General features: G+C 50.5%; 6 protein-coding genes and 1 non-coding gene across 7 annotated transcripts; 3 read left to right on the top strand and 4 right to left on the bottom strand.

Moving 5' to 3' along the window:
• Nucleotides 1-2,434: 2,434 nt before the first annotated feature.
• On the bottom strand, nucleotides 2,435-3,547 carry N0V96_009627 (uncharacterized protein; the record flags this gene model as incomplete). The annotated part of the gene is made up of 1 exon (XM_053190298.1): nucleotides 2,435-3,547. One exon carries the CDS (start codon nucleotides 3,545-3,547, stop codon nucleotides 2,435-2,437), a length of 1,113 nt encoding a protein of 370 aa, XP_053052228.1.
• An 889-nt stretch (nucleotides 3,548-4,436) lies between these two features.
• Nucleotides 4,437-5,910, bottom strand: N0V96_009626 (uncharacterized protein; the record flags this gene model as incomplete). The annotated part of the gene is made up of 5 exons (XM_053190297.1): nucleotides 4,437-4,671; nucleotides 4,963-5,019; nucleotides 5,090-5,469; nucleotides 5,527-5,625; nucleotides 5,680-5,910. The coding sequence occupies 5 exons, from the start codon at nucleotides 5,908-5,910 to the stop codon at nucleotides 4,437-4,439; spliced, it is 1,002 nt and encodes a 333-aa protein (XP_053052227.1).
• Nucleotides 5,911-9,798: 3,888 nt separating this feature from the next.
• N0V96_009625 (uncharacterized protein) lies at nucleotides 9,799-11,448 on the bottom strand (the record flags this gene model as incomplete). Its single annotated transcript, XM_053190296.2, has 1 exon — nucleotides 9,799-11,448. One exon carries the CDS (start codon nucleotides 11,446-11,448, stop codon nucleotides 9,799-9,801), a length of 1,650 nt encoding a protein of 549 aa, XP_053052226.2.
• Nucleotides 11,449-15,795: 4,347 nt separating this feature from the next.
• On the top strand, nucleotides 15,796-17,762 carry N0V96_009624 (uncharacterized protein; the record flags this gene model as incomplete). Its single annotated transcript, XM_053190295.2, has 2 exons — nucleotides 15,796-17,527; nucleotides 17,629-17,762. The coding sequence occupies 2 exons, from the start codon at nucleotides 15,796-15,798 to the stop codon at nucleotides 17,760-17,762; spliced, it is 1,866 nt and encodes a 621-aa protein (XP_053052225.2).
• Nucleotides 17,763-19,983: 2,221 nt separating this feature from the next.
• On the top strand, nucleotides 19,984-22,122 carry N0V96_009623 (uncharacterized protein; the record flags this gene model as incomplete). The annotated part of the gene is made up of 5 exons (XM_053190294.1): nucleotides 19,984-20,154; nucleotides 20,258-20,752; nucleotides 20,811-21,060; nucleotides 21,115-21,504; nucleotides 21,563-22,122. The coding sequence occupies 5 exons, from the start codon at nucleotides 19,984-19,986 to the stop codon at nucleotides 22,120-22,122; spliced, it is 1,866 nt and encodes a 621-aa protein (XP_053052224.1).
• Nucleotides 22,123-22,396: 274 nt separating this feature from the next.
• Nucleotides 22,397-23,401, bottom strand: N0V96_009622 (uncharacterized protein; the record flags this gene model as incomplete). Its single annotated transcript, XM_053190293.2, has 1 exon — nucleotides 22,397-23,401. One exon carries the CDS (start codon nucleotides 23,399-23,401, stop codon nucleotides 22,397-22,399), a length of 1,005 nt encoding a protein of 334 aa, XP_053052223.1.
• Nucleotides 23,402-24,911: 1,510 nt separating this feature from the next.
• On the top strand, nucleotides 24,912-25,026 carry N0V96_009621. The gene has a single exon. It is a non-coding gene; the product is annotated as a tRNA-Ala (tRNA).
• The last annotated feature ends 332 nt before the right edge of the window (nucleotides 25,027-25,358 follow it).

Raw genomic sequence — 25,358 nt, 5'->3', positions numbered from 1 at the left:
GCCTAGTGGGACGCCTGAGCCAGACACTAAATGGGACAACTGCACCTATGCTGCCAATGAGTATATGTGGATTAACAGTCTACACCCGACGTCGCCGGTTCACTTGGTACTAGCAAGGAGTATCACAAAGGCTTTGACTTGATCTCAAAAGCTCGCAACTAACAGCTTTGGAACTGCGTGTCCTCTTGTGCCAGAGCTACAAAGCACTTGTCCATGTACCTAGTCCTCATCATAGAAAACAAATGCTCTGACCTCAATGCTCGCTCTTGGCTCACCAGCGCCTTCTGGCAAGTCAGTATCCTTGAACGCACAGTGAGGCACTCTTCTGGGAACACCAGGCTTCGTGCTTGAGTCCACTTGCTTGAAGAACAGCACGTCATCAACTTGTTGTTGGTCTTTGAAATACCACTTGTGCTGCGAAGCCGTCGGCGGACGAACTTCGACGGCTTCAGTGTCGTGATCCGGAAATCGTACTGGCACAAACACCAAGTCCGAGTCTGGTATAGTGCGGGCATCCGACACCGCGAAAGGGTCCCGAGTTATTGGGCGAATGGGTCGCCACATCTGTGGAATTTTGTCAGCTAATCTAGAGTTTGATCGAGGACCAGTGTTTACTTGCGTTGATAATTTGGTATCGAGGTTTCTTGAGCAATTCTTCTGCTCTTTCCTTCAGCCATCTTTCAGCGACTCCTTCAGCCGCCTTGAATGACTGGTCCACGTGTACTCCATACAACGGCGCCGGACCCTTCGGGCCTTCGCCGTCTTTGGGACCGCGACGAATGATGTGTGTCATAATATGAACCAAGCAGGGCTTGGGCCTATGCGTGTCAGCATCATGCTAGACTTGTGGTATTTTGGGCGGGCAGAAAAAGCTTCATCGCAACACAAACGAAAAGTCACTCACATGTTCTCGGTCTCGGATAGGACTTTGTAGCACAGTTTCTCCATCTCAGGGTAGTTTACCCGCTTAATTTCCTCATCATCATCCCAGTTGGTTAATTGACTTTGATGCTTGACATAGTGAAAACCTTGAACGTCGAGAGTGAATTCATTCTCTCTGCCAGTGATATCGGTAATAGTTGTTGGGATCTCGACTTTGGGTTGAGGCTTGCCGGGTTCCGGACTTTTTCACCACGAATTTAGCTCTCCAACAAATTAAGTCGGAATTGGTATCTTACCCTCCAATGATCATAGGCACCAAAGGTACTCCCGGGTCATCAAAATACTTGATCTTTGTATGTACTTGACGTCCCTGTTGTCCCATTTTGACCGTTGTTGAAGTTGAGTGTTCGATATAATCTTTCAAGAAGCCTGCGAGTACCCCTCAGCCGGCCTTCAAGAAAAGAGGATTTTTGCTGTTTTTGAAAAGAGCTCCTGGTAGTGTACACATGGGCATATCTGTTTATCTGTTTCTATCGCCGCGAGTCAGGATCTTGGGGTAAACAGAGTGCGGCAACATGGCCACCCCGGTTGATAGGAGGAGAACATGCATCAATCCCCATTTCGATAGGCAGTCCTAAGATCTCTGGCCTTGGTGGAGATGACCCCAACCAGTCAGTGATGTCTTGGAACTGGAGAGATAATGGTTTAGGGAGTGAATAGTGTTGTCAAGGCAGCCGCAGCTTTGAACGAGTAGTAGGCTGCATAATTTTGTAAAGTCCAAACTGCTTCACGATGCCAAGAGCCGACGTTCAGTTCTAGAAGCTTGGCCTCGAAAGAGAGTCCAGCGTTCGCAGCGAGCGGCCCGTTGCCCCTCTGTTTGTAGCGTCTAGTCCGCTGTGGCAGGCGGAGATGCGCATGAATCGCGAAGGTTTGCAGGGAGTCAAGCAGACGACCACACAAATTCTCAATTGCTCTTATCTCTCAGCGATCTGCATGGGGTTCGTCTGATGACATGTCTTCCGAACTGGGCCATTCCCTGTAGTGTTGCAATTATTCAGGGTACTCGGTCATGATTCGTAAATGGGCTCTTTGTCACTCGACTTGGTCAAAGAAATCAGGCGTTGCTTGCCGGATTGCTGTGCTTCGCAATCGCGGCAGTTCCAATCGTTTGGTAAATATTCCTTTAGGCTCTGATTCAGCAGCGGGACTATCCGAAGACGCCATCCCGAGATTAACGAATCGAAGGGGGTTAGATGATCATGGATGGCATCCATCTCAAGCCAATAAAGCACGTGGTTCGCTGACATGGCCGAAAAGCAATGGTAATGGCAGATTTGGTCTACTGCAAAATTGAGTACGTCGTCAACGTAGAGCCATGGGACCTAGGCTCACATTTGCAATGCTTCGAGCATTTCGGGGAGATTTAAATATTTGGTGTCATTATAAAATAGAGGCTGGCGTCAAGTATTAATTAGATGAAGAGTCTTAGAGACGAAAAGAAAACGCTATTACATCGGCTCCTTGGTTGATGAAGTGCGGATGGCACTCATCTTCACAACGACACAACAATCTTCTTCGCCGAGACTCCCTTGTAGCTTACTTCGAATGCCTGTTGAATGAATTCCAAGCCCTGGCCAACAACATGCGGTTTGGGAGCCGGGATAAACTTGCCCTGGGCCAGTGCTTGGGGTAGGAAGTCTCGGTAAATCGCCGCACCGACCTCGTTCGCCATGATATCACTTCCCCAGATGAACTTGCTCCTCACACCGCTCGTCTTGCACTTGAACGTCGCGGTCGCGCTCTCGGCAGCCATCGCCCACAGCAACGAAACAGTTTCCGAAACGTTTGTGGGCGGTCTACCAGGTCCGGCGACACTGGCTTGCGCGACAAACTTGCGCCCCTTGCAGGCGGTCATGATGTTGATACAGGGGATCAGGGACCCCGCCCCGATCGCGATTGCGCCAGCAGACTTCCGATTCTGGAATGCCTTGATAATGTCTTGAACGACAGACGGGCTACGATAATCAAAAACTTCGGCGGCACCGAGAGACTTGACATAGTCAAAGTTCTTTGGGGATGCTGTAACAATGACTTCGTAACCAGCTCCAGCGGCAAGTTGAATGGCGTTTGACCCCACGCTCGTCGATCCGCCCCAGACTAAAAACGTCTCCCCGGTGGGTTTTGCGGAGACGTCCGGGTGTTGAAGACCGACAAAGTCCTTCATGAAGAGACCGCAGGCAGCAGTTGAAGCACCCAAAGGTATCACACAGGCCTCCTCAAAGGGCATTGAATCGGGGATTTGAGAAGTCAAGTCGGCTCGCAAGACAACGTATTCTTGAAATCCACCTTCCGAGGACTTGTTGCTCCGCTTGTCGAGACCCACGGCGTGGCCAACAACACGGTCGCCGATCTTGAACCGGTCCTGGGCACCTGGGCCGACTTCGACTATATCGCCAGAGACGTCGTTGCCGAGGATGCAGGGGTACTTGACCCAGTCGTAGAGTATGTCGCCGGTTTCTTGCTTGAACCAGTCGACCGGGTTGATAGCTACAGCTCGATTCCGAACCACAATCTCATCTTGGCCGGCTGGTGTGTATGGGGCTGATTGAACCTGCAAAGGCTTGGCCTTCTTAGCTGTCAACCAAGCGGCTTGATTGGTAGGCATTGTGAGAGTATGGAATTTGAGGGACTATGGCTTTCTGGAGGAAGCAAGTTTCGTGAGGTGATGAAGAAAAAAGCTGCTGTGCTTCAGATGTGAAGTGGTAGATGTTATTGGTTTTACGACGTGCTTATGGGTGGTGTTTCGCTCACGTTGTGTATTTATACATCTTAAAATCAGGGCCCTCGGCCAACCTCGACGTTTCGATGTCCAGACGGAATTTAGGTACCTCCAGATTGCACGCATCATTGACTCCGTCGTGAATCGCATCTCAAGTTGAAGGGCTTCACGATCTCATCTCAATGACAATTTGTTTCTCATCTGGCGCAGGATGTTTCCAAAACAGGTCTAGCGCTTGTCTGCCACGATGCTGCGGTGCATGCCGGCAACGGTTTGTGGGTGATGGAGTTCTGGGGGCGTCCGGCGCTAACTTTACATCGTATCCCAGGTCTCCCTTTTGTTTGCTCAGCTTACTCTGATGTCATGAGGACGCCCTCAGCTGATTAAAGGGCCTGGAACGGATACATATCTCTCCGCTACGGCCAGGCGAAACAGGCCCTCCGATGCTTGTATGAAGATCCCCAAGGAACCTACACCGTAATACCAATCCGCATCATCACTCCGACGGGGCTTGCAGGAGTGTCCCGCTTCCGGGTCCGTGTGGATCTCGGAGTTTGTGACTAGGGAACCATACGCTTCGGCCGGCGTTCGGTATCGACCCCTGAGGGAGCGTGAGATGCGGGTACATAAAGTACCGATAATCATCAGCGCGCATAAATCGCTTAGAGTCTTGAGCGCTCATTTGCCAAGATGGAAAGCTTTCTTAACTAATTACACATTCATATCATATTACTTCATTAATCTGGCCGGACTTGCGGTCACATCAGCCATCCCGCTATTCCATGCGGATCTCCTCAACCTCCCAAGTTCTCTCTACTAGAATGCCAAATTCGCCCAAGAAATTAGCGGCTCCCTCAGACATAGAGATACTGTGATTGCGGGAAGTCGTAACCATGGTGCTTGTCGCACCGTTTTGCAGATTCAACCCCGACTGGTCACCTTGGCTACCGCCCGTTGAGCTTCGGAGGAACTTCTCCTTAGTGAACACCTCAAAGACCTTGCTCAAAGAGCTTGTAGATCTCGGGGATCCATGATTTCCAAGGGCGCTGTTTGTTCCCGTGTGAGGCCATCTGCTGTGTATCAAATCGACTTCGCTGCCGTTAGAGCGAGTGTTGAATTGTTGTGTAGTATTCGTCTGCGATCCCACGGTCACCATGGCGGACTGTCGCCGAGCCATCTCTTGGTGTCTTTGGAATAGTTCGTTCACTTTTCGATCCAGGAGCTGACGAATAGTTGCCAGAGATGCCGTGGTGACGCCAACTCCCAACTCCGCGATTGTCCAGCACGCTGTACTCATGTACCCTTTTGGCGGTGCGTGTGTCAAACTCCAAATACGACCAGCTGACATGATGGGAACTCTGCACGTAAGTTAGTCAAAGTTGCTCTGTATAGTAACTGCGAAAGATGCCGCGGGCTGGGACAACTCACAATGCGCCAATGCCGAATACACCCAGCGCAGCCCAACGTTGACTGCTGTTCAGCTTCAAACTCCAAAGAGTAGGAAGGGGCAGAAAGAGAACAATGACATCGGTGACCAATGTTCCTGTTGCATTGAAGTACGTCGACAGCACGCTCGGGAGACACTTGGCGGTTCGTACACTGTGATCCCAGTTGGCTTCTATCGGCAAGCAGATCAGGATCTGGAGCAAGATCTGCGCCAAGGTCCAAGCGGCGACGAAGACGATGGCGCCAACGTATACTCTTCTCATGATGCGTACGTTTCGGAAAATGTGATAGAACTGAAATAGGAAAGTCATCTTTAAGGCAGCCATGGCGATGTTGTATGTAATCCCAACGGCATAAGGGATCTACAGTGCACATTTTGTCAACATGATGAAGCGCTGAGGTCAACGGTGAAGGCTTACTTTTGATCCTTCGTTATTGGCTGTGACCATGGCCAGCATGGTAGGTAGATACACCTTGGTGAAAACACTCTGCATGATGTTGACAGCAATCGTGCTGACCTATGCATCTTGTTAGCTGGCTTGCTTCTTGTGGCGGGGCAGGCTTTATCGTACCAGAGCAAGTAGGGCCCATGCATCATCTACGCGGACTTGCTTCGTAATGAAATAACGCGTGTAAAGTCGAGCAATAACAGAGGCGGTTGTGATAATCGTAATGATGGCGCCGAATGCGATCGTTGCGTTGGCTTGGCTGTCGCTGTAGACAAAATCCGTCTGAGCCTGGGGCGCATCCCCTTCCGGCGTCAACGGCACCGATCCATCGGCTGACAACGGTGGTGCGCTCATTTTCTCATGCGGAGACGACAAGCTGGATGCCGCTCGTATGAATCAAGAGCATACCCATAGACTTCTGAACCGACCGACAAGTCCCATTTCTCAATGAAGGATGAGTTGAATGTGGATGCGGAGCTGCAGCGCAGCGAAGAGCAAAAGTGGTGAAAACAAGCTCTTTTGACTGAATTGGTCTAACTGAGTACGGGTGTTATTTTCAACTTCCTTAAACAAGCGAGCAAATGCAGGCTAGACTTGAGGAGGCAGGACGCACTTTAGTGAAACAAGGAGGCAGCATGTTTAGACCAAAAAGTGCTTTCAACGGGTGTTGGTAGCCGTGATTGCAAGGCTATTTTGTGGGATTGACGGAAAGTTTGCTTGATTCGGGAACTCAACGCCGGGACTTGTTAAACAAGTCGAACTCACCCTCGCCCTCTTTGTGCATCCAGGGGTTTATAGTGTCAAATTTCTGCCGACTGATGGAGTCTACCAATACCGTTGGCCTACCGGACCCTTGTATACAGGGTAAGTGATGATTTCGACTCGTGCAAGAGTCTAAAATGGCCCTATGGGGAATCCAATCTGCTGCAGAAACCGGGTCATTATCCTCAATTTCGACTGTGGCCGAGCAGACTCTCCCACTGAAAGTGGTGGCATGACACTCCAGAAATACGAAAACCTAGCCGCTTAAGCCGACCCTTGATTATAGTATGGAGGAATAGAAGGCACGGAAGGGTTGAAGGGTAGGATTGTCAAGTGTCACTGTATCACACTCTTGCAATGGCGACAGACCATCACGCCTCCTGAAGCTATGTGGTCTTTGCCACATCTGTCAACCCAACTATTTGGCACTTTTCAAAAATGATATCGTCGTCCGCGGCCGCGTTGATCTATCGCATTTCGAAACAGTAGATCGCCCGAGAGGAGGCCTGTGCGAAAACGCCTTCCGCTCAAGCCCCGGGCACTAAGTTTCGTGCATCGTCTTGTTTGGCCTCGTGGCCTCGAACCCAACGTCCGAACATAACCGATGGCATGGGTCATCCAAAGTTGCAAGAGTGGAAGATCTGCGCGCCTTCAGATCATTACATCACATCACCCTGGTTCCGATCCCAACAACGCAGTGAACTCTGTGACGAACGGCCACGATGCCCCTCCGCAGATCGCACGTCCGTGGGCACGAAATGCCCCGGGCTGGACTTTGAGTGGGTTTCTTGTCACTCTCAAAAGAACAGAAGAGTTTTGTAAGAGGAGGAGAGTAGGTGTGCTGAAGGCGCCTGCAAATCTCGACTTCGGTCCACCCATGTCTGTTTGGGCACCATGGGTTCCGTTATCAGATGGGAAAAACTCCTCTCGCGACAACAGTGGCACGAATGGCCCGTTTTCGTAGTCGAGGACATGGATGTGCGTGATGTGGAAGTAGCAAATATTTCTGACTGGTTTGTGAATAACACCTCAAAAATCGCCATCTCAATCTCGCCATGTCCACAGTTGCCGGCACATCATCATACCGTGATGAGATATAATGTTAAACCTCTGGCAGATGTTTGTTCATTACTCCGAAAAAGTGACAGAGACAGTAGAGATTCTAGCCTAGATACTTACTTTACGCTACGTAACTACTCCAAGTTCTCTCTGGCCCGAATGGATGGACTGTTGCTCGCATGTTCGGCACGAAAATCTGCTCTGGTGGGCATCAGCCAAACACCCACATTTCCCACAACGACCGCCACTATCCGGCTCAAAGGACCGAGTACTCCGGTACTCGCTGGGTCTTTGGGGAGAGTGGGGTACCGAATTGGTTGAGAGGCTTGTCAACAGTGGAGGCCAAACATAAAGCTGTGCCACTGACGCACTTGTTCATTCATGTTCTGGATGTTAGGTTCTTAATCAACTGTTTGCCCCCTATCTCCACAAAGCTTCCATCCACAAGTCGATATGACAGATTCGCGAGTCTCTATTCTGTCTTTCATAGCGAGAGACGTCAAGAGACATGTCTCTGCTACGCTCGTCTCGAAAGACTTATGACACCAACTCCCCAAGCAACGCCTACTTTGCACAGCACATATTTCGAACTTTCCGACATGGAGTGCACGAGACTTCGATCTCCTAGTTCCACGAAATGGGCACATTGAACTGTTAAAAGAGATTCTTGCGGGACAAGAGGCACAAATTTGAATGCTAGAGTGAGTCGGAACCGAAAGAAAACTAGTTCGATTCACTATAGTTCAAATTCATTTATGGCCTGACCTACCTAAGCATGGTCCATCAGCAGCCCCTCCCCCTTTGCAAGTTCCAACCTCCATCGTCATGGATAGTAGCCGAGCAGACACTTCCCGCCCACCCCATCATGACTGGAGCCTACCGTAACTATATAGTGACTCGGTCGTTAGTCTGAAATATTTTCTCTTATAATCATATCGTGTTGATTTACAAGTTAAGGGTTGTAGTTCTGCTTGCATGCAAGGCCGCTGGCCCCACAGTACGAATTCCGGACAGGACTGTCTGTTGGGATATGAATACAGGTCTCGATATTCTTGTTGGTCTTTCCATCTTCCTCGACAGTAACTTCGGGCTTCAGGTGGATTTCAATATTTTCATCAACACAAGCAAGTCTTTGATTACTATAAGTCGTTTTGGTAACGTCGTCGATAATGTTGAAGGGTTTGCGGCAAATGGGGTCGAAGACGTAGGTGTTGGCGGTCCAGGTTGCGGTTCCTCGGATTGTATCTGCGTTATCACAAACTTCAACCAGCTCCTGTGTTGTAGTTGGCGTTAGTGGACTCCAAGCCACGAACTGGTTTCCGCGAGAGTAGGCGAATGTGCCCAGATTAATGGTCGGGGTACGCGGCTTCAACTGAGGATGAAAACACAGCAGCAGCGGCCGCGAGGGTGGAGATTCTAATCTTCATAATAGCATGGCTTGGGTTTTCCAAGTTTGTGAACTGGAGTTGCTCTTCTTTGAGGCGGCATCTGGCTTTCACCATAGTGGGATGATTACCAGTTCTTAAATAGAAGATTAAGTGAGGTAGAAAGCTTCCATGGCTTTGTATCTAGTCCGTAGTCCCGAGCGAGCCAGCTAGCGGGATCCTATAGTGGGCTTGTATATCTTAGTTACTTAATATTCTCGTATAAATCTTTCGGGCTTCACGTCTGTTGCAAAAACCTCTACCATATGCGGCCTATCATGCCACAGGCAACCTCAATTCTAGAATGTTTTTGCGTCGACCTGCAAGGCGTCAGTTAGATGGTCATGCACAAGTTTTTATGTGAAAGTTGCGGAGAAACGACTCCCCCTCTTCCAATCTCCAGAACAAACACGTCAGACCTGTGCTTGTAGTTTTCACCTGAGCATCTCCTCAGAAGAAGATTATAGACCTGGGGTTGATCAAGAGAGGGACATCAACTAAACGGATTCACCTCCACAAACAACATCTACTCTACGGCAAGCAGTAAGATTTGGGCCAGACATACCAATTGAAACCACATGTCACTGCCGACCATCCCTTCCAGTAATTGCCATCGAACCCTTAGCTGTTGGCATTGACATGAATACTACTTGAGCATTCGGCAAATAGCATAGCCGAGGTACTGGGGCGAACATGGATTAAATGGGAGAATTATCATGCGTGCATGTGCCTTTCTGGTCAATTAAAAGAACAATTGAAGTCTCGCGGGGGTTCCATGTTCTCATATACATCATGCGCCTTTGACAAAGGTCATAAAGGAGATTATCTTGATCATAAAGTATGTTTCTTATGTGCTACCGAGTTGCCGGCTGACTCTGAATACAAGGCCGGATTGCCAACTATAAACTACTATCTTCAAGAAGAGAAACTGGGTGCTATCCAGTCACGCCTTAGCTTTGGAGACCAAGCGGTCTTCATGTATACAATGTCTAGATCTTTAGATACGACGGAGTGCCTTGGAACTGCGTCTAGTAGCGGAGCTCACGCACTGGGAGTACCACTCGTTCTGAACAACACAGGACGTTCCAGCGACGCAAACGGTGGCACCAGTCCAGCCCTTTCCACCACACTGGTGGTAGTTCTGAACGATAGCCGATTCAGTGGAGTTTCCAGCAGCGGTCTGTTGGCAAGATGCTCTCTTGGTAGAAGTGTGAGTGCTGGGAGTGCTAGGAGTAGGCTTGGCCTTGGAAGTGTGAGCAGCCTTGGTCTTGGAAGACTGAGCAGCCTTTGAAGAGTGAGCGGCCTTGGAGGTGTGGGAAGGAGGGGCCTTGGAAGTGTGGTTGGCGCCAGAGCTGGGAGTCGCGACAGCAGTAGGGGTAACCTTGGGGGTGTGAGTCGAGGGGGCCTTGACAGTAACCTTGGCGCTCTGAGTCGCGGCAATGACAGAGGTAGCCTTGCGGGTAGAAGTGGCAACAGTGGTAGGGGTAGCACCGGAGCCGGAGCCGCCAAGCTTAGCGGGACCGGCGTTGCCAACGACAAGGCTGGCGACAGTATCGGCAGCAACGGGCTTGACGAGGTAGCCACTAAGCTTTGCGAAGGTGGACAGGACGTTGGTTTGGGCCAAAGCTTTGAACTGACCACTCTTGGAGTCGACGCTGTTGATCACGCAAGCACGGCCAATCTTTGAGGAGCAGGCAGCAGCAGACTTGGCGTCAGGGGCGTTGAAGCTGTTGGAGAAGACCTGGCCGACGTAGGGCTGCTTGACGTTCTCGAACGCATTACCCTCAATGAGAGCAAGAGTGGTAGTGAACAGCTCAAAGGTGTGACCCTGAACGTTCTGGAAGAAGTTGTTGGTAGCGTGGAAGGTGCCCTTGGGGCCGAGCTTGGGGGAACGGCCAGAAACGTTGACGTAGTAGTTTCTGTCAATGGTGATCTGGTCTCCGTCACCAATATGCATCTCAGTCCAGTAGTGGTTGCCGTTGCAGGTGGTTGAAGCTGGGGTAGCTCCATCGAAGTAGTTGTTGGAAATAGTTACGCGGGAACCGGCGAAGTGGGTGACGATGAATTGACGGCCAATCTTGGAGATTCTGTTGTGATCAATCCAGACACCGTCGTTGCCGCCCTGCAAGTCGATGGCATCGCCTCCCCAGACAACACTAGGGTTCAGGTTGGTGATCTCGATGCCTTGGATGATAACGTTCTTGGCGTTAGTCTTGACACGAAGGCCCTTGCCGTTGAGTATTCCCTTGCCCTTGGAGCCGAGAATGCTCTTGTTGCTGCCGACGATGAGGGGCTCGGTAGCAGCGAGGTCGTAGCTGACGGTGGTGGCAACGTTGTCGCTGGTACCGCAAGAGAGGTCTCCAAGGAAGAGCTGGCCACCGTTCGCAACTGTGCAGCTCTTGCGGCTGCAGCCCTTGCCCTTGGCAGAAGTGCCCGTGAAGTCGTACTCCTTGTCGATAATGATGGTACGGGGAGTATCGTCGGCAAGCCACTGAGTGAGTTCGTCGACGGAAGAGGGGATGGCAGCAGCGGCGTTACCACCACCAGTGACACCCTTGGCGAAGCCGTAAGCCGTGCCAACGACAGACTGAGCAGACGCCGACGTTGCGGCCGCGGCAGCCAAAATAGCTGTTGCTGAGAAACGCATGTTGTTCAATAGCAGAAAAAGAATGTAATGTTTGATAAAAGAATGGACGCGTGAAATCGATTTGAAAGAGTGACCAAATCACGCCAGCGTGAAGCTGAGTTGTAGTTGAAGTTGATGATGCAGAATGTACAGAAAGAACGACTTGAAGAGAGAGGAGAAACGGGAAAGGAGGGATGGCAGTTACTTTGCCTCTGTTTCTTATACTTCAGTTGTTCCCTTCCAAAGTGAGGCTCATGCAGGAAACACTATGGAGTTGAGGGTCCGGATCGTCAGGCAACGGCCACGATTGGGCGGTTGTTTACGAACTATTCCTAATAGAATTGCCAAGTTATTGGGGGCAGCGGGTAAGTGGGCACAACTATTATGATGCCCAGTTTCCTGATATGTGCTGATCCTGCGCGTTGCTTAGCGTTGTGATCAGCCCTTGTTCAAGTTCGGATGAGATCCGTCCTGCTATCTTAAGGCTGCTGGGTTGCATCGTGACGTGTGCCCCAACCAACCCCTTTCATTATGGGGAGGATGGGGAGCAGAGGCCAACGGCCGAGCTGACCGCCATGGTCAAGATCCGTGTTGTCATCTCAATCAGAAGTTGGGGCTGCTTGGCCACGAGTCGTGACATGAGCAGTGAGAAGCCCCCTTCCGTCGATTGATGGGAGTAGAGGCCAACAGCGGGGCTGTTCGTGAGGAGCACGTTCCTCACATGCACACTGCACGTCCACGAATTGGTATCACTTATCACGACCACGAGCAAAGCGCAATTTCAACTTTGGGCGGCTAATTCAGCGAAATGTCAAATTTTGCAGCCTGCTTCTCTCAAAGACCTGCCAATCTGCCTCTATTCGCCGATACTGGCGTATTAGACACATAGCAACTCCTAAGTGTCTTCGTTTAGCAGACCAACGTTATCTGAGATGAAGCTTCAAGCAACTCAATTCAAGGGGGGCAATCATTGACGATTAGGTTCGGATGGTAATGGTGACTAAGGATTAAGCATGCCCTGAAGCAAAAAATTCAATCGTATGGATGTCCACAATGATGTGGCCGTGATCAGGTTTGACAAAGAGAAATACTGCCCACGACGAAATTTCAACAGCTAGTCCAAACTTTACATTGATGAAACAGCCCCTTTCATTTCCGCTGAAGTTGACGAGGGAAATGTATGAGGAATGATGATATTCAGAGCAGAATGGAGATTGTTTGATCTCGTATTGTTGAGCTGGACTTTTGGTGCTATTCTTGTCACCTTGGGAAGGCGAGTAAAGTACTAGTGTCAATCAGTAGTACAAAGAGAACTTCAATGGCTGGGAATATCGAATTCTCCACGTTAAACAATGCAACTATTAGTAAGACTAGCATCAAGACAGATTTACCAGTGTATCAGAGTTTATGCCCCCAGATACGGCCATTTGCTCGGTAGTTACACACACGTCTGTACATACAAGAAGCATGCATTGGTGGTAAGGTACCTACCAAACAATGATTTGTTGTATATGGATCATTGAGTTCAACTGGCGACGAGCCGACGAGGCGTTCCGAAGAGAACACCCGAATGACCGAAGCTTGTCTGCCCACGACTCCATATATAAAAACCTAGAATTCTGACTCTGTATCATCAATCATTAGTCCAAGCTGTCTGTGGGGCTAAACTAGTCATGCCGCAATTCAAACAAATAGCTGAGGGGGAAGGTAAACTGGTTTCAGGTTATTCTAGGCCGGGTATCTAATTGTCTATCTTGGACGGTAGGTTTTCTCGTGGCGTTGCGGTGTGGCCCCTGCTGTGTTTGTTTGATGCAATATGATGAGTTGGATACTACTCTCAGCCTTAGGCGAGACTCTGCCGTTGCAAGAAGATTACGACTTGGCTCATGCCTTCGTTCCTCTTGCTGCAACGGCTTTTGACCCGAGTAAGAGTGATAGTAGTGATACGGGTGGAACGAGTTATTGAGCAAGTCTTTGCGCACTTCAATCAAGAACACTTCTACTCGTAGCTAGACCAACCTAAGCCCCTCGTAAAAGGTAAGTTCGTGATTGCCCCCAGCGAATCGTAGTTAACCGCGCGGCAGTAGTCTCCAATTGCACTCAAGTCCGGATCTTTCGGCCATGTTCCCACGGGAACCTTCCTCATGTCATGGATTTGATTCGTAAAGCCTGCTGATTCCAAATGACCTGCAAAGTCTCTGGCGATATTGACATCCACGTCAAAAGAGGCCAAAGCCTCCGTCAAGTAGCGCATTGCCTCTCGTGGCTTATATGTCTCTGTGACTGTGCCATCGTCGCAGAGAAAGTCGAAAACTAGATCTTGCATCTCAAACCAACCCCCGGGTTTGAGAGCCCTTTCTAATGTCAACTGAGACTTTCACAACTAGCTAGCACTCGATGGGTATTGAGTTACCTGTACGCTTGTGACAAAAGCCTCGACCAATCTTTGAGAGCTGGCGCCATGTTTCTCACGTGAACATAGTCAACTGAGTTAGGTGCTTGCAGCCAATCGGCTTCAACATCGTCAACCGTGAAATGTACATTTGGGGGCACATATTCAGGCTGGATGGGACTTAAATCTAAGCCGATGATCTCGGCCTCTGGGTATTCGTCACCCACTTGGAGCAGCCTCATTAGCGCCTCTGGCAGCTAACTCCACTCGGTTATGGAACAAAACTTACTTTCCATGGCCCAAATGCCAGTGCCAGTGCCTATATCGAGAATTCTCTGCGGGTTACGCAAAGGGGCATTGTGCAAAGCCCCGTCGCAGAGGTGTACTATCATGGCGTGTTTCATATCCTCTCGGTCTTGTTCAATATCGTCGTTTGGTAACATGTAGCGACCCTCTTCATACTTGTGATAGCGTCGTTTATTTTCGAAACTGAAGGCTCGAAGATTGGAAATCAGAGATTCGGTTCCATCAAGCTTATTAGCAGACGAAAATGAGGAGGAGAATGAGCCATTGCTGTCGCCAAACGGTCCACGCTCCAAGTTTCCATCAGGCTCATCGCGAGGCTCAAACTGGTTTGGGTCGGGAGACATCCTTGTGTTGGAGGCAAAATTGATACAGAAGAACACGAGTGAGTGTTTCGGGGCGTAGTGTGCGTTCTTCTCTCGGTCCGGGAAGGGGAGAAAGTCGGAAAAACGAAGTTGAGGGATTGATGGGAGGAACGGTTCGAACCAACAAGAACGACCGCGTACCAACAGAGGTGGCCCGTTTTTCATTCCTGATGGCTTGAAGATGGCAAGGATCCTGACCAATGTTTGCTCTTCCCCAAACCCCAAGCCATAACTTGCATGAAGCGCGTTAACGTCATTGGCTAAATTAGACTACTTGTGGGCTTGATGGCTTCGTGAAGAGTGAACCAACAAAGTGGAGGTCACTTTCGGACTTCGCTGGCCTTGTCTCTCAGCTAACCAATGGAGTTGACGATTTAAACAAGATATGGTACCTCCTTGACCAGTGCGAAAGCGTCCTTCTGTCGCTTACTATTCTGCTGGGGTTTCAAATCTCGGTCAGCTACCATCAAACCACACACTTTTAGTAGCGACGTTGCAGGTCAGGATTCATGGACAAAACAACGAAATGCGTCAATGGCGTTCAATTGTTCATTGGATGCATGTCAAAGCGATGCAGGTGCAGAAAGATATCAATGAAAATTGATGCATGTAGTCTCAGCTCTGTCAAAGCAGCACGATCAACTGACGCATTGGAATACTGTACAATGACAGAGGCCGGTGCTGGGTAAGAGCTGCTCTTCTGATGTCGACGGTGTCAGACCAAGCTGCGTGAATGCAGTGATCGGTTATGAACACATATCATCAGTAATTCAATCAAATAAAACAAGCCAGCTCAGGCCCTTAACTTGGTGAGTGAGTGGTAGGATCATAAATGTTCGTTGGGTGGTTTGAAATAACTTGAGCAATGAATCGAAGTAGCAGAAGAATGGGCAAGTGAGGATGCATGTTGCAAAACAAGGGTAACGGGGAACTTGATCAAGGTACTTTAGGAGAAGCTGTACTCGCAACTCGACAGTCAATTTCTATTCAAGTTTTGGGAGTCGAAAAGACTGGGCCGTAAGTCAATATTGCAGAGAACCTTTAAGGATGGTTGCTTACCTATAAGGTATCTAGAGAATTTTTGAAAGAGTTTCGTCACTAAGGTAAGGTAAGGTAAAGTACTACCGGCAATGCAAGTGGTGCTTCCACCTCATTTGTCGCGAATTGAGAATGTGGGGCTCTAGTTGCTTGCTAGCTGCGGCAGCTTCATCTGGATTTTAGTTCCCCCCTCAATCCGAACTCAACAACAACACAACCCCGGCCAGCTCACCACCAAGCCTCGTCTCGCCGAGTGTGTGGCAATAAAGAATGGCTGAGAATCCCTCTTCATTGCCACAGCTGCCACCAGAGGTACTTGGACTCATCTTTGCCCACACGTCAAAGTCAACGGCTCACGCCGCTCGATTTGGTAGCAAAATTCTGTCCGCCGCAGCAACTCCCAGATCATTCCAGCATATCTTACTGAAGTCACCCTTCTGCGACCGGTTCATGCGCATTGCAAAAAATGCAAACCTTCGGCGACATGTGAGAGAGGTCACATGTGATGCTCGCGCCGTCCTGGATTACTGCCCTTTCCCCATAGACTTCCTTGAGGCTTTGCCGTATCTCAGATACTTCTCCGGGCTCAAGGTTCTGAACCTGAAGTTTACCGACTATGCAGATGACGGCGACGAGAACGCTAAACCGGATAACTCCACAAGTTATCGGTTTTATGACATCTACAGCTTTCGGCGCTTTGTCATTCTGATTTCCTTCTACTGCATACACGGAGGTAGCAAAGATGATCGGGATCTGGTTCAGTTGTCGCAGAGCCTCGGGACATCGGAAGACTTTGCCTGGATGGGGAACCTGAAAACCCCGGACATGTCTTGGAGCATAGAGGACAGGCTGAATGATGGCGGAATTCCTAGGATCCAACTAGAGGAGTTGGCCATTTTCAATCTAGCCGAGGATATCAACGAGGGTCAAGATCATGGCACAGAAGACCCATTACATCGGAAGCCCCTCGCGGATTGGCTAATCTTCCAGCAAGTGATGGCCCTTCCAACGCTCAAAAGTGTAAAGCTGATGGTAGCACCCGATGACCCGGATAACTCGTTATGGGATAACTTGGAGGATGAGCCGACAGAATACAACTATCAGTGGCAAGACCTCTATCTCCACGAACTCACGTCATGGTTCAAACCACAACTCGCCTGTAACCTGACAATTTTGTCTCTTTACTACGACGATATCTGGGGTTATCAGCCCAAATTCGACTTTCGCCTCATCAATCCCGGCAGCGGACCAGATTCCGGATTCCCGCACTTGAAGGTCCTGGGTTTGGGAAGATACTGCTTCAGTCATGAGTGGCAGCTAGATTGGTTCGCTTCTCTCGGAAGTCAGAACTCAGCTGGTGGTATAGAGGAACTATACCTCGATGAATGCGTGTTGGTATCGAAAGCATACTGTACAATCCCTCAATGGGAGGTTTGGGATCTGGACCGAGATCGCAACTACAACACCGTTACTGTTCAAAATGCCGTCGGCGACGACGTTGAAGTCTCGAATCTCGGGTACTTACCAACCACGTGGGACATCGACCTTGTCGACGACACCTGGACTGAGTTTTACCACTCCAGCATGTCCTGGCATGAGCTGCTCGACCACTGGACCAGCAATATGACGGCGCTGAAGATTTTCAAGATGGGGACGACGGCCTCTCTTGCGTCTTGGTTCAGAATCGATCTGGCCACTCATGTAACGGTCGATAAAATCACCGAAGCTGCTGTCGCTCCTGGGAACAAGACCAGCATCATGAACACGGATATCCATACGAAGTTCGAGGATCTCGCATTTCGCAAAGAGGTTGGAATCATGGAGTTGACGGTGCCTTTTTACGTCAACTATTCACCGAAACCGAGCGGGATGCCCAACTGGGTTGCTCGTCCTTGGTTCTTCATACCGGTGAGCAGTGATGAGCCTCTAGTTATGGAAGAACCCCCGAGGGAGACGAGACGAAAAGATGAATTAGCACTGGACAACCTCAGAAAAGTAGTGGGTGAGAGGGCAAAGGGGGGCGGCCAGGTCCGAATGAGACCAATGGGGCCTTCGCCCGCGCAATGCGATGGATTTCCGACGGTTGCCGAGCTTCCACCCTAGCTACAACAGTATTTCTCCATTTCAAGCCCTACATGCTCAAGGGTCAGGTTGGTCAAAAGTTTGTCGAGTTTCGCGACATCAAAGTGGTGAAGTCTAGAGGTGGACGAGAACAGAAACCCTACGCTGGTCGTTGAGGGTACCAGACTTATCAGATTCCGCTTAGTATTCAACAACAATGATAATGGAAACTCTTGCAAAATTCTGTCGCATAGCTCGCGGCTTCTCTGTGTTCATCGTGCCGTTGAGATCTACGCACTCAATGAGTCGTGAAATGTCGTATCTTTGGTTATCAGCAGGGGTTGTCTTCCCAGCGCCGTAATCAACGCGAGTCGCTAGTGAGTGGATGTCGGCGCCTAGTGTCTCGCTACTATCTACAAATACGTGTGAGACCAGAGCATGCCATGGATCCTGGCAGACGACTTTCGCAAACTGGATCCTAACATCTTGGCTCCTGTCTCACTGGTCAAGACTCGTCAGCAAAACGCAGTGCAGTCAACTGGCAGCCCCATCTTAGAACGCGCGGGACTATCCGCAAGCAGGACGGGATTTGCGGATGTGCCGCATGTGCTCCGGGCAAGGATCATGGTGATCGTAGAAAAATCATTGGCGACGAAGAGGGGGAGCGCTCAACCAGCGGTGGAGGAGAGTCCAGGGAAACTTCTTGAAGCTGTGGATAACGACTATGCAACAACAGACCAATGCAGCATGTGGACATCATGGTGGTTCGGCCATAAGGTGACGAAAGGGGCGAAAAGAGACTCATGCTACGGCGCCGAGACCAATGAAGTTTGAGGACAGGTGGAGGTCTCCCTGACCGAGGAGGATGTTTAATGACCCAGTTGTCCGGGTCCGATTGACAGGATCAAGTTTCGGAATCGAAGTGGCGGTCAGAACGGTGCGAGTTTTTCGACGTGGAGAGTTGACGATGTGACGCCGTCATGGAAGTTGATATGTTTGCAGAAATGTGACAGACATTAGCCGAAGAGCCAGTTATCACAAACAAAAGTACGCACGTAAAACGGCTCGCCCATCACACACCGTATTCCAAAATGACAGACATGACAGCAGATTGAGTTTCGAGTCGGCGACGCAGGTGTGGCAACGCAGCTTGGGCCAGAGGATGCCAGGCGCACCCAGACACGCGCCAGACTCACGCCAGATTAGCCCGGACGAAATCGCCGGAACCACCGGGGGCGCCGTTACGCTTTGTCTTGCAGCATTTGGGGCTACGCCGCGGCGCTGCATGGCGGCTGTCTTTGTGCCCCTGAGACCTGAGCCAAAATGAACGCCGGGCCCAGACCGAGTGGTCACCGATTCGCAAAGTTGGCCGGATGGGACAAGTCATTTTGTCGATTGCAAGTCCTAGCAGTGATACCTTGACGCATATCCCACAGGGTATCCATAAACACTGGTAACTCCACATGTCCCAACTCTCAAGTACCGGACCCAGAGGGCAGAGGGGGTCCTAAATGATATGAGAGGTTCCCACATATCACATTCCCGAAGAGAGGAAAGACGACATCCTCGGCCAATCTAAGACAATGGAATCCAAAAACCCCACACCACACAAGAGCCGATCCCTCTCGCGGGGACCGCCCCGCTGGAGATATTGCGTACCCCGCTTAGGTCTCGAGGGTCTGATGACGAGAACAAGGAAAGACCTCGTTGTCGCATGGGACTAAGTGGCGCTACTGCACCCTTGGCAAGGTCTATCCACCACGACCGAACCTCACAATTGGGTTCACTAGCATGGGAGGGTCGAGAGGATCCCTCCGACGGACTGGTTCGCCCATACGCACGTATGGAACCCGAACCATTAGCTCGGTGTTAGGTCCGGTCCTTTTCCTCTTCCTATTCCTGGTCTTGGAGTAGGGGTTCTCTCTCTGTTACCGGTACTCCTGACGGGCTGTCGGGAAAACGAGAGACTCGGGAAGGCAAAGTAAGACCAGACGAGACGAGACTGGACTGGTCCGACCCAAACCAGAACTTGACCGTTCCCTGTTCGCTACCACACCTCCCTCCCCTTCGGTTCCCCTTCCACCCACCGAGGTTCGCCATCGTCCCTACACTAAGGTGTACCACGTTGTCTGTGCGGACGATGCTAGTTCAAGGTGTGAGGTAAGCCATAAGACCCGACCGTTTTCCCACATCGTCTCATGAGCGGACTTTTCTCCCACTCCCTCACCAAATTTCCCGCTATCCTTCGTGCCCTTTCCTTCTCGCTTTTTGCTATCCTCTCGTGGCGGTGGAGGGTGGTGCCCCCTTCTTGAAAGACGTCCCTTCATGTTTCACAACATCGGAGGACCCTGCAGATAGGGCACGTTGAAAGTTCACGGCCACGCACGCTAACCAACCATGCCTCTCAAAGTCGCTGTCATCGGTGCCGGGCCCGCGGGTCTGGCGACGGCGAGATATCTGAAATGGGCGCACTTGTTCTTCGCGATTGAACCTATCCAGATCCGGGTCTTTGAGGCCGAAGATGATATTGGAGGCACGTTCAAGTATCGAGTGTACGAGGATGCTGAAGTAAGTTTGCCACTACTGAACTCAACCCACTGTCTATTCCTCACACCACGCTTTCCCACCTGAAAGATAGAAAGGTTTGTTGAAGCTGACAGCATGGCCATAGCTCGTCTCGTCTAAATACCTAACCGCCTTCTCCGACCACCGCCTGCCCCGAGATGCCGCTGATTATGTCACCCCAGCTGTCTATGTACAGTACCTGAACGAATACTGTGACCGGTTTGAGCTTCGACCTCACATCGAATGCTCATCTAAGGTTACTCGTACTGAAAGGGTAGATGGCGGAGGGCATATCGTCACCGTCACCCGCAAAGATGGCACAACCTTCGACTACGACTGTGACGCCGTCGCGGTCTGCTCCGGACTCAATCTCGAACCCCGTATTCCTGACATTCCGGGGTTGGAGAAAGTCCCCAAGGTCCTTCACTCATCGCAATTCAAGAGCCGAGATCAACTACGAGACGTCAAGAGCGATAAACCTACCGTCGTCATCGTCGGCACTGGAGAGACTGGCCAGGACCTCGGTCAACTCGCGGCGACGACAGAAACCGTTCAACATGTGGTGATGTGCCATCGAGATGGATTTGTCGTTGCGCCTAAGGTAAGTGCCTCGATATGTTGGAAACCTGTTTGCGTCAGTTGATGTTGACTCGTCATAGACTGCACCGACACCAATCATGTTTGGGTTCTGGGGCAAGAATAGCAAAGTAAACGATAAACCCGTTGACTGTTCTATCGCTAGTCTCTTCGACACTGCATACGTTCCCCAGAAGCTGCAGTCAAGCCAACTGCTTTGGGATTTTTACAACCAACAGATCGACGTCACATTCTCGCTAATTGGTGGAACGCTTGAGGGCTGGGACCAACATGTCGGCGGCATGCGTCGGGAGAGGATGCACATCGATCACTGTATGCAGTCATCTGCACCAACATGTCCAGGAACCGGCTAACCAAAGATTGCAGTCTTCCCGGCCAAATCTACACGTGCTGTGCCGTATCTCTCAGCGCCTTGGCGGCCGCCTCTTTCAGCCATGGAGCGGATTCGCCGATTCTTCTTCTACATCAAGGAGCTTGACGTTGACACCAAGGGTCGATACATTGACGTTGCCCCTTGGCCTGAGTATGTTGACGACGATGGCGTATTGCACTTCCGCGATACCGGTAGACCTGAGTCGGAGAAGATGAAGCAGATGGTGGTGAAGCCTGATGTCATCCTATTTGCAACTGGCTATACCCGCCGCTTCCCTTTCCTCGACAAGAGCTATGGCACACCCGATACAGCGGATGTGCGAGCCATCTACCACAGCAATGATGTATCAGTAGGGTTCATTGGTTTCGTGCGGCCGAATTTGGGTAAGTCGTCCATCGTCAGATGATTCCGCCGAGTATTGCTTCTGACAAAGCTTTCCAGGTGCAATCCCTACCCTCGCTGAGATGCAAACCCAGTACTGGATCCTTCAACTTCTCAGATCCAAGTACCCCAGCGTCCCTGGCTTAGCAACCCCGTCGAAAGGACTCACTTTAGACCCCAACGCCCTTCCCGGTTACGATATCGACTGGAAGCTCCACCCCCGATGTGGCAGAGATCCGTGGGCCGAAAAGCGCGGCGTCGACCACGAGAGCTATGTATACCAGCTGGCCCTTGACATGGGCTCAGCACCACGATTCAGCTATGTCTACTCCAAAGGCTTCAAGGCTTTGTATACCTGGGCTATGGGTAGCAACTTCAATGCAAAGTTCCGCCTTGTGGGCCCCTGGAAGAACGAGGAGGAGTCTCTGCGCATCATTCGCGGCGAGCTCTACGATATCGTCAAGCGGTCTGGCGGTATGCTATACATGATCGCCAACACCTTGATACCCTTTTTCTTGTTTGGTACGATGAGCATGGCCATTCATACGTGGGAGTGGACCAAGAGCTTATTCAGCCCCTGGACGCGGAAGGGTGGCCAGATACGCCTCCCGGAGTGTTGATAACGACTTAACGACCATTTTCCTTAACGTTTAGATTTTCGACTTCACAAGACGAGCGACAATAAGAACTTCATTTGAGACGAGATAACTCATAGTCGTAATTAGGTATTAGTACACAATTCTAAAGAACATGTGCGAAATTATCTGCGAGCTCATGCAAGCAAGGCATGGCTTCCGTGTGACACTAGCAGTGCATTTATCGCCATGACCTGAACCTCCACAGATCCCGCCTCAGTTCCACTAGCCTATACAATACACCAAGCCCTAGTCAGGCTTATCGCCTTAAAAGCCATCCATCGTATGAAGTTGATGGGTACCGCGTTTCAGGTTGCTTCTCGGGTGGCGTTGAACTTGATGGGAGGTTTGCCAGCTTCTGGATAATCCTTCCATCCAGATTAGGATCAGGGCCTCTGTAATTGTACACCGACGCGTTGAACTCGGGAATCAGACGAGGCCTGCAGGCAAAGAGCATCTTGTAAAGCTGGTTATCTTGCCACTTTCCAAAGGCCGTGGACAACGCCAGGTCAAAGTACCGTCCAAAAGGGGCAAATTGAAGGATGTGGTTGTAGACATCGCCATCGCCAGTATTCTGCCCTTCCAGAATGCTATTCTTGAGCCCATCTAGCTCACGGTAGAGCGTATTCTTCGGTACCACAAGCCCTGAGGGATCATGTGCGTCAATGCACTCCAGCATCCACTTGAAGACAAGATCGCTCAAGACCTCGTTCGGTTTGACCGTCTTGCTAGACCAAGCCCATGCCGGAAGAACACTCTCGAGTCGCTGCGGCAGCACACCCCTCACAATCTTGAAGCTCTGGCGACAGACATCGTAGTGTGTGCCCGGGAACCAACGCTCTGTGATGCCGTATGAAGGTCCATACTCTGTGTCGCGAGATATCAGACAAGGCTGGTAAGCGTACAGGCGATCGTGTAGTGAGACGGCGTGGTAGACCTCGGAGACAACGCTCGAGACGTGCTGGTCGTGCAACTTGGGCCAGTCAACGCCGACTGCGCCCGCGAATTCTGGGATACCGCGCTCTCCAACCGTGTCAAGGATTCCCATGAAGCGAATCGGCGGTTCGACGACGTCTCCGTCTCCAATCAATGCCCAGCTGTGCTTTCTTCTAAATATGCGTGATTGCTCTGACTGTGGCTTGTTGGCTTCTGACGGGCATCGGTAGATGCGATAGACCTCCTGGCACAGTTGATGTGTCTTGTCAACGTCAATATCCCCGTTCAGACCGTAGACTGGTTTCACTATCCCGCAGTTATTGATCATGCCCGCTACGGAGCGGACGATGAAGGCTCCTTTCGAAATACCGAACAACCAAATTTCGGTTTCTTGTGGGGTGTAGCCGTGAACTAGGTACTCATAGGTGTCTATGCATTGCTGCTCGATGTCTTGAACGTTGAGACCGTGGATTACATGGCTTGAAGACCTCGATTAGCGATATCCTCTTCAAGAACATAGTAAAGGAAGGGTATTTTACTCCATGAAAGTGCTGCCTGCGGGCACGCTGTTGACATAATGGGCCTTTCCTGTGGGGTGGAGGTGTGCGAAGTCATCGTCTCCGGGCAATCCTGATTCTCCCCACACCAAATTTGCCAGCCGGTGTACGTTAGACTCTGAGCTGGCTTCTCGACCAGTCCATATTCCATCTGATAGCACTATCAACGGATTCTTCGCCGGGCCTCGGTATGACATGATGTTGTGGTTTCGCGATACCTCGATATTGTCGAGGGAAACCGTACTAAAATGCTTCTGTGTGTGTGAATGCAGAGGGACAGAGGTTGGCAAACTCACAAAAAAGCCGGCCCAGCTGATTTTGTTACATGCGGCCTCGAGGCGGAAATCGTGGAATGCGTGCTTCTATTTGGACCTTACCTAGGCAATAGCATAACAGTTGGGTTGGTGTTGTTTTGCATTCCATGGTGGAAGTGGCCCCCAAACCTCATAAGACCGCCATGTGGGGAGCGGGATCAAAATATTGGGCGAAGGCATCAATAAAAAAACATGGCTTCTGTGTATACTACATGTGCTAGTAATAACTTTGATTGAGATGTTAAGTTCATCCCTGCGACTGCCCAATTGCCACGTTGACAACTCCCGCTGTTACCAAAGGCTGGTTATAGCAAGAAATAAGGTCTGAAGCCCCAACCATCCAGTCTCAGGGCCTTGCACAACAAAGCCCACGTCAAATCGCAATACTGCCGAGTCAAGCTCCTACGAACAGCAATTGACGAAACCTGACGACTCTTTATCACTGCTACGGTTCTTGTTCCATTGGTTTCGATTCGTGGAACCAGTCAAATTCCGGCAAGCCGGAAACTTGAGGCCCAGGCTAGATGGAAGACCTCAGGGGCTGTTCGGGCTAATTGAGCATGTCTCAGTTTCCGTGCTCTGGAATGTCGATCACTTAATCGCAATTTGACAATAGCACTTTCCAGATTAGGCCGAAGATCTCCTCATCTCCCGGGAATAATACGAGTGGTGATGCCGCACTGGTTTGCTCCGATGATATGCACAAGTCCCATCTGCATCAAGATCCACTTCTGATACCAACGCAGCGCAGACTCATGTTCCTCCTCTTCCGCGTCTTCGCTGTCAACTATCACGCCAACTCCGAGGAGACGCAATATTTCATGCTTTGTCGCTCGCCAGTAGGCCTGAGAGCTGACCGTGGTTTCCAAGAGGACCGGCTGGGTAGACTGTGCGACTCCACGAGGACCCAGTCTGATCCGATTGCGGATCTTAGTGGATGCTACAGGCCCACCAGCCACCAGTCATAGGGCGCTTGGTCTAGGGGTATGATTTTCGCTTCGCATCTCACTTCAATCCTCTAGAGGATATGAATAATTGCGCTTGCTTGTGAAAGGTCGTGGGTTCAATTCCCACAGTGTCCAATGTTTTGCTGACCTCGAACTGTTGACGGCAATTGTCTTTGCTTTTGGAGTATGGAGGGAGGAAACAGGCTCTCACTCACAGTAAGACGTGATATGGCTTCGCTTGGTGTTTAACACTTTGCCGGACATAAGCGAGGTCATTTTTTTACGCTATATTTCATTTAGACTGAGTAAAATCTATCAAAAAGGATCTGTGCTGATATAACTCACCTGTTATGCTCTAACACTGAAATCCTCTGCTTGGGGAACAGCGTTGCCTGCTCTTAGCCAGGCCATCTCATGACGACATCTGACATTGAGACTCGCATCACTGTGTGCATTCATTGTACATG

This window comes from Colletotrichum fioriniae (genome assembly GCF_027942845.1).
Source record: "Colletotrichum fioriniae strain IMI 355084 chromosome Unknown scaffold_12, whole genome shotgun sequence".
Lineage (NCBI taxonomy): Eukaryota > Fungi > Ascomycota > Sordariomycetes > Glomerellales > Glomerellaceae > Colletotrichum > Colletotrichum fioriniae.
This window is presented reverse-complemented; position numbering and strand designations above follow the sequence as displayed.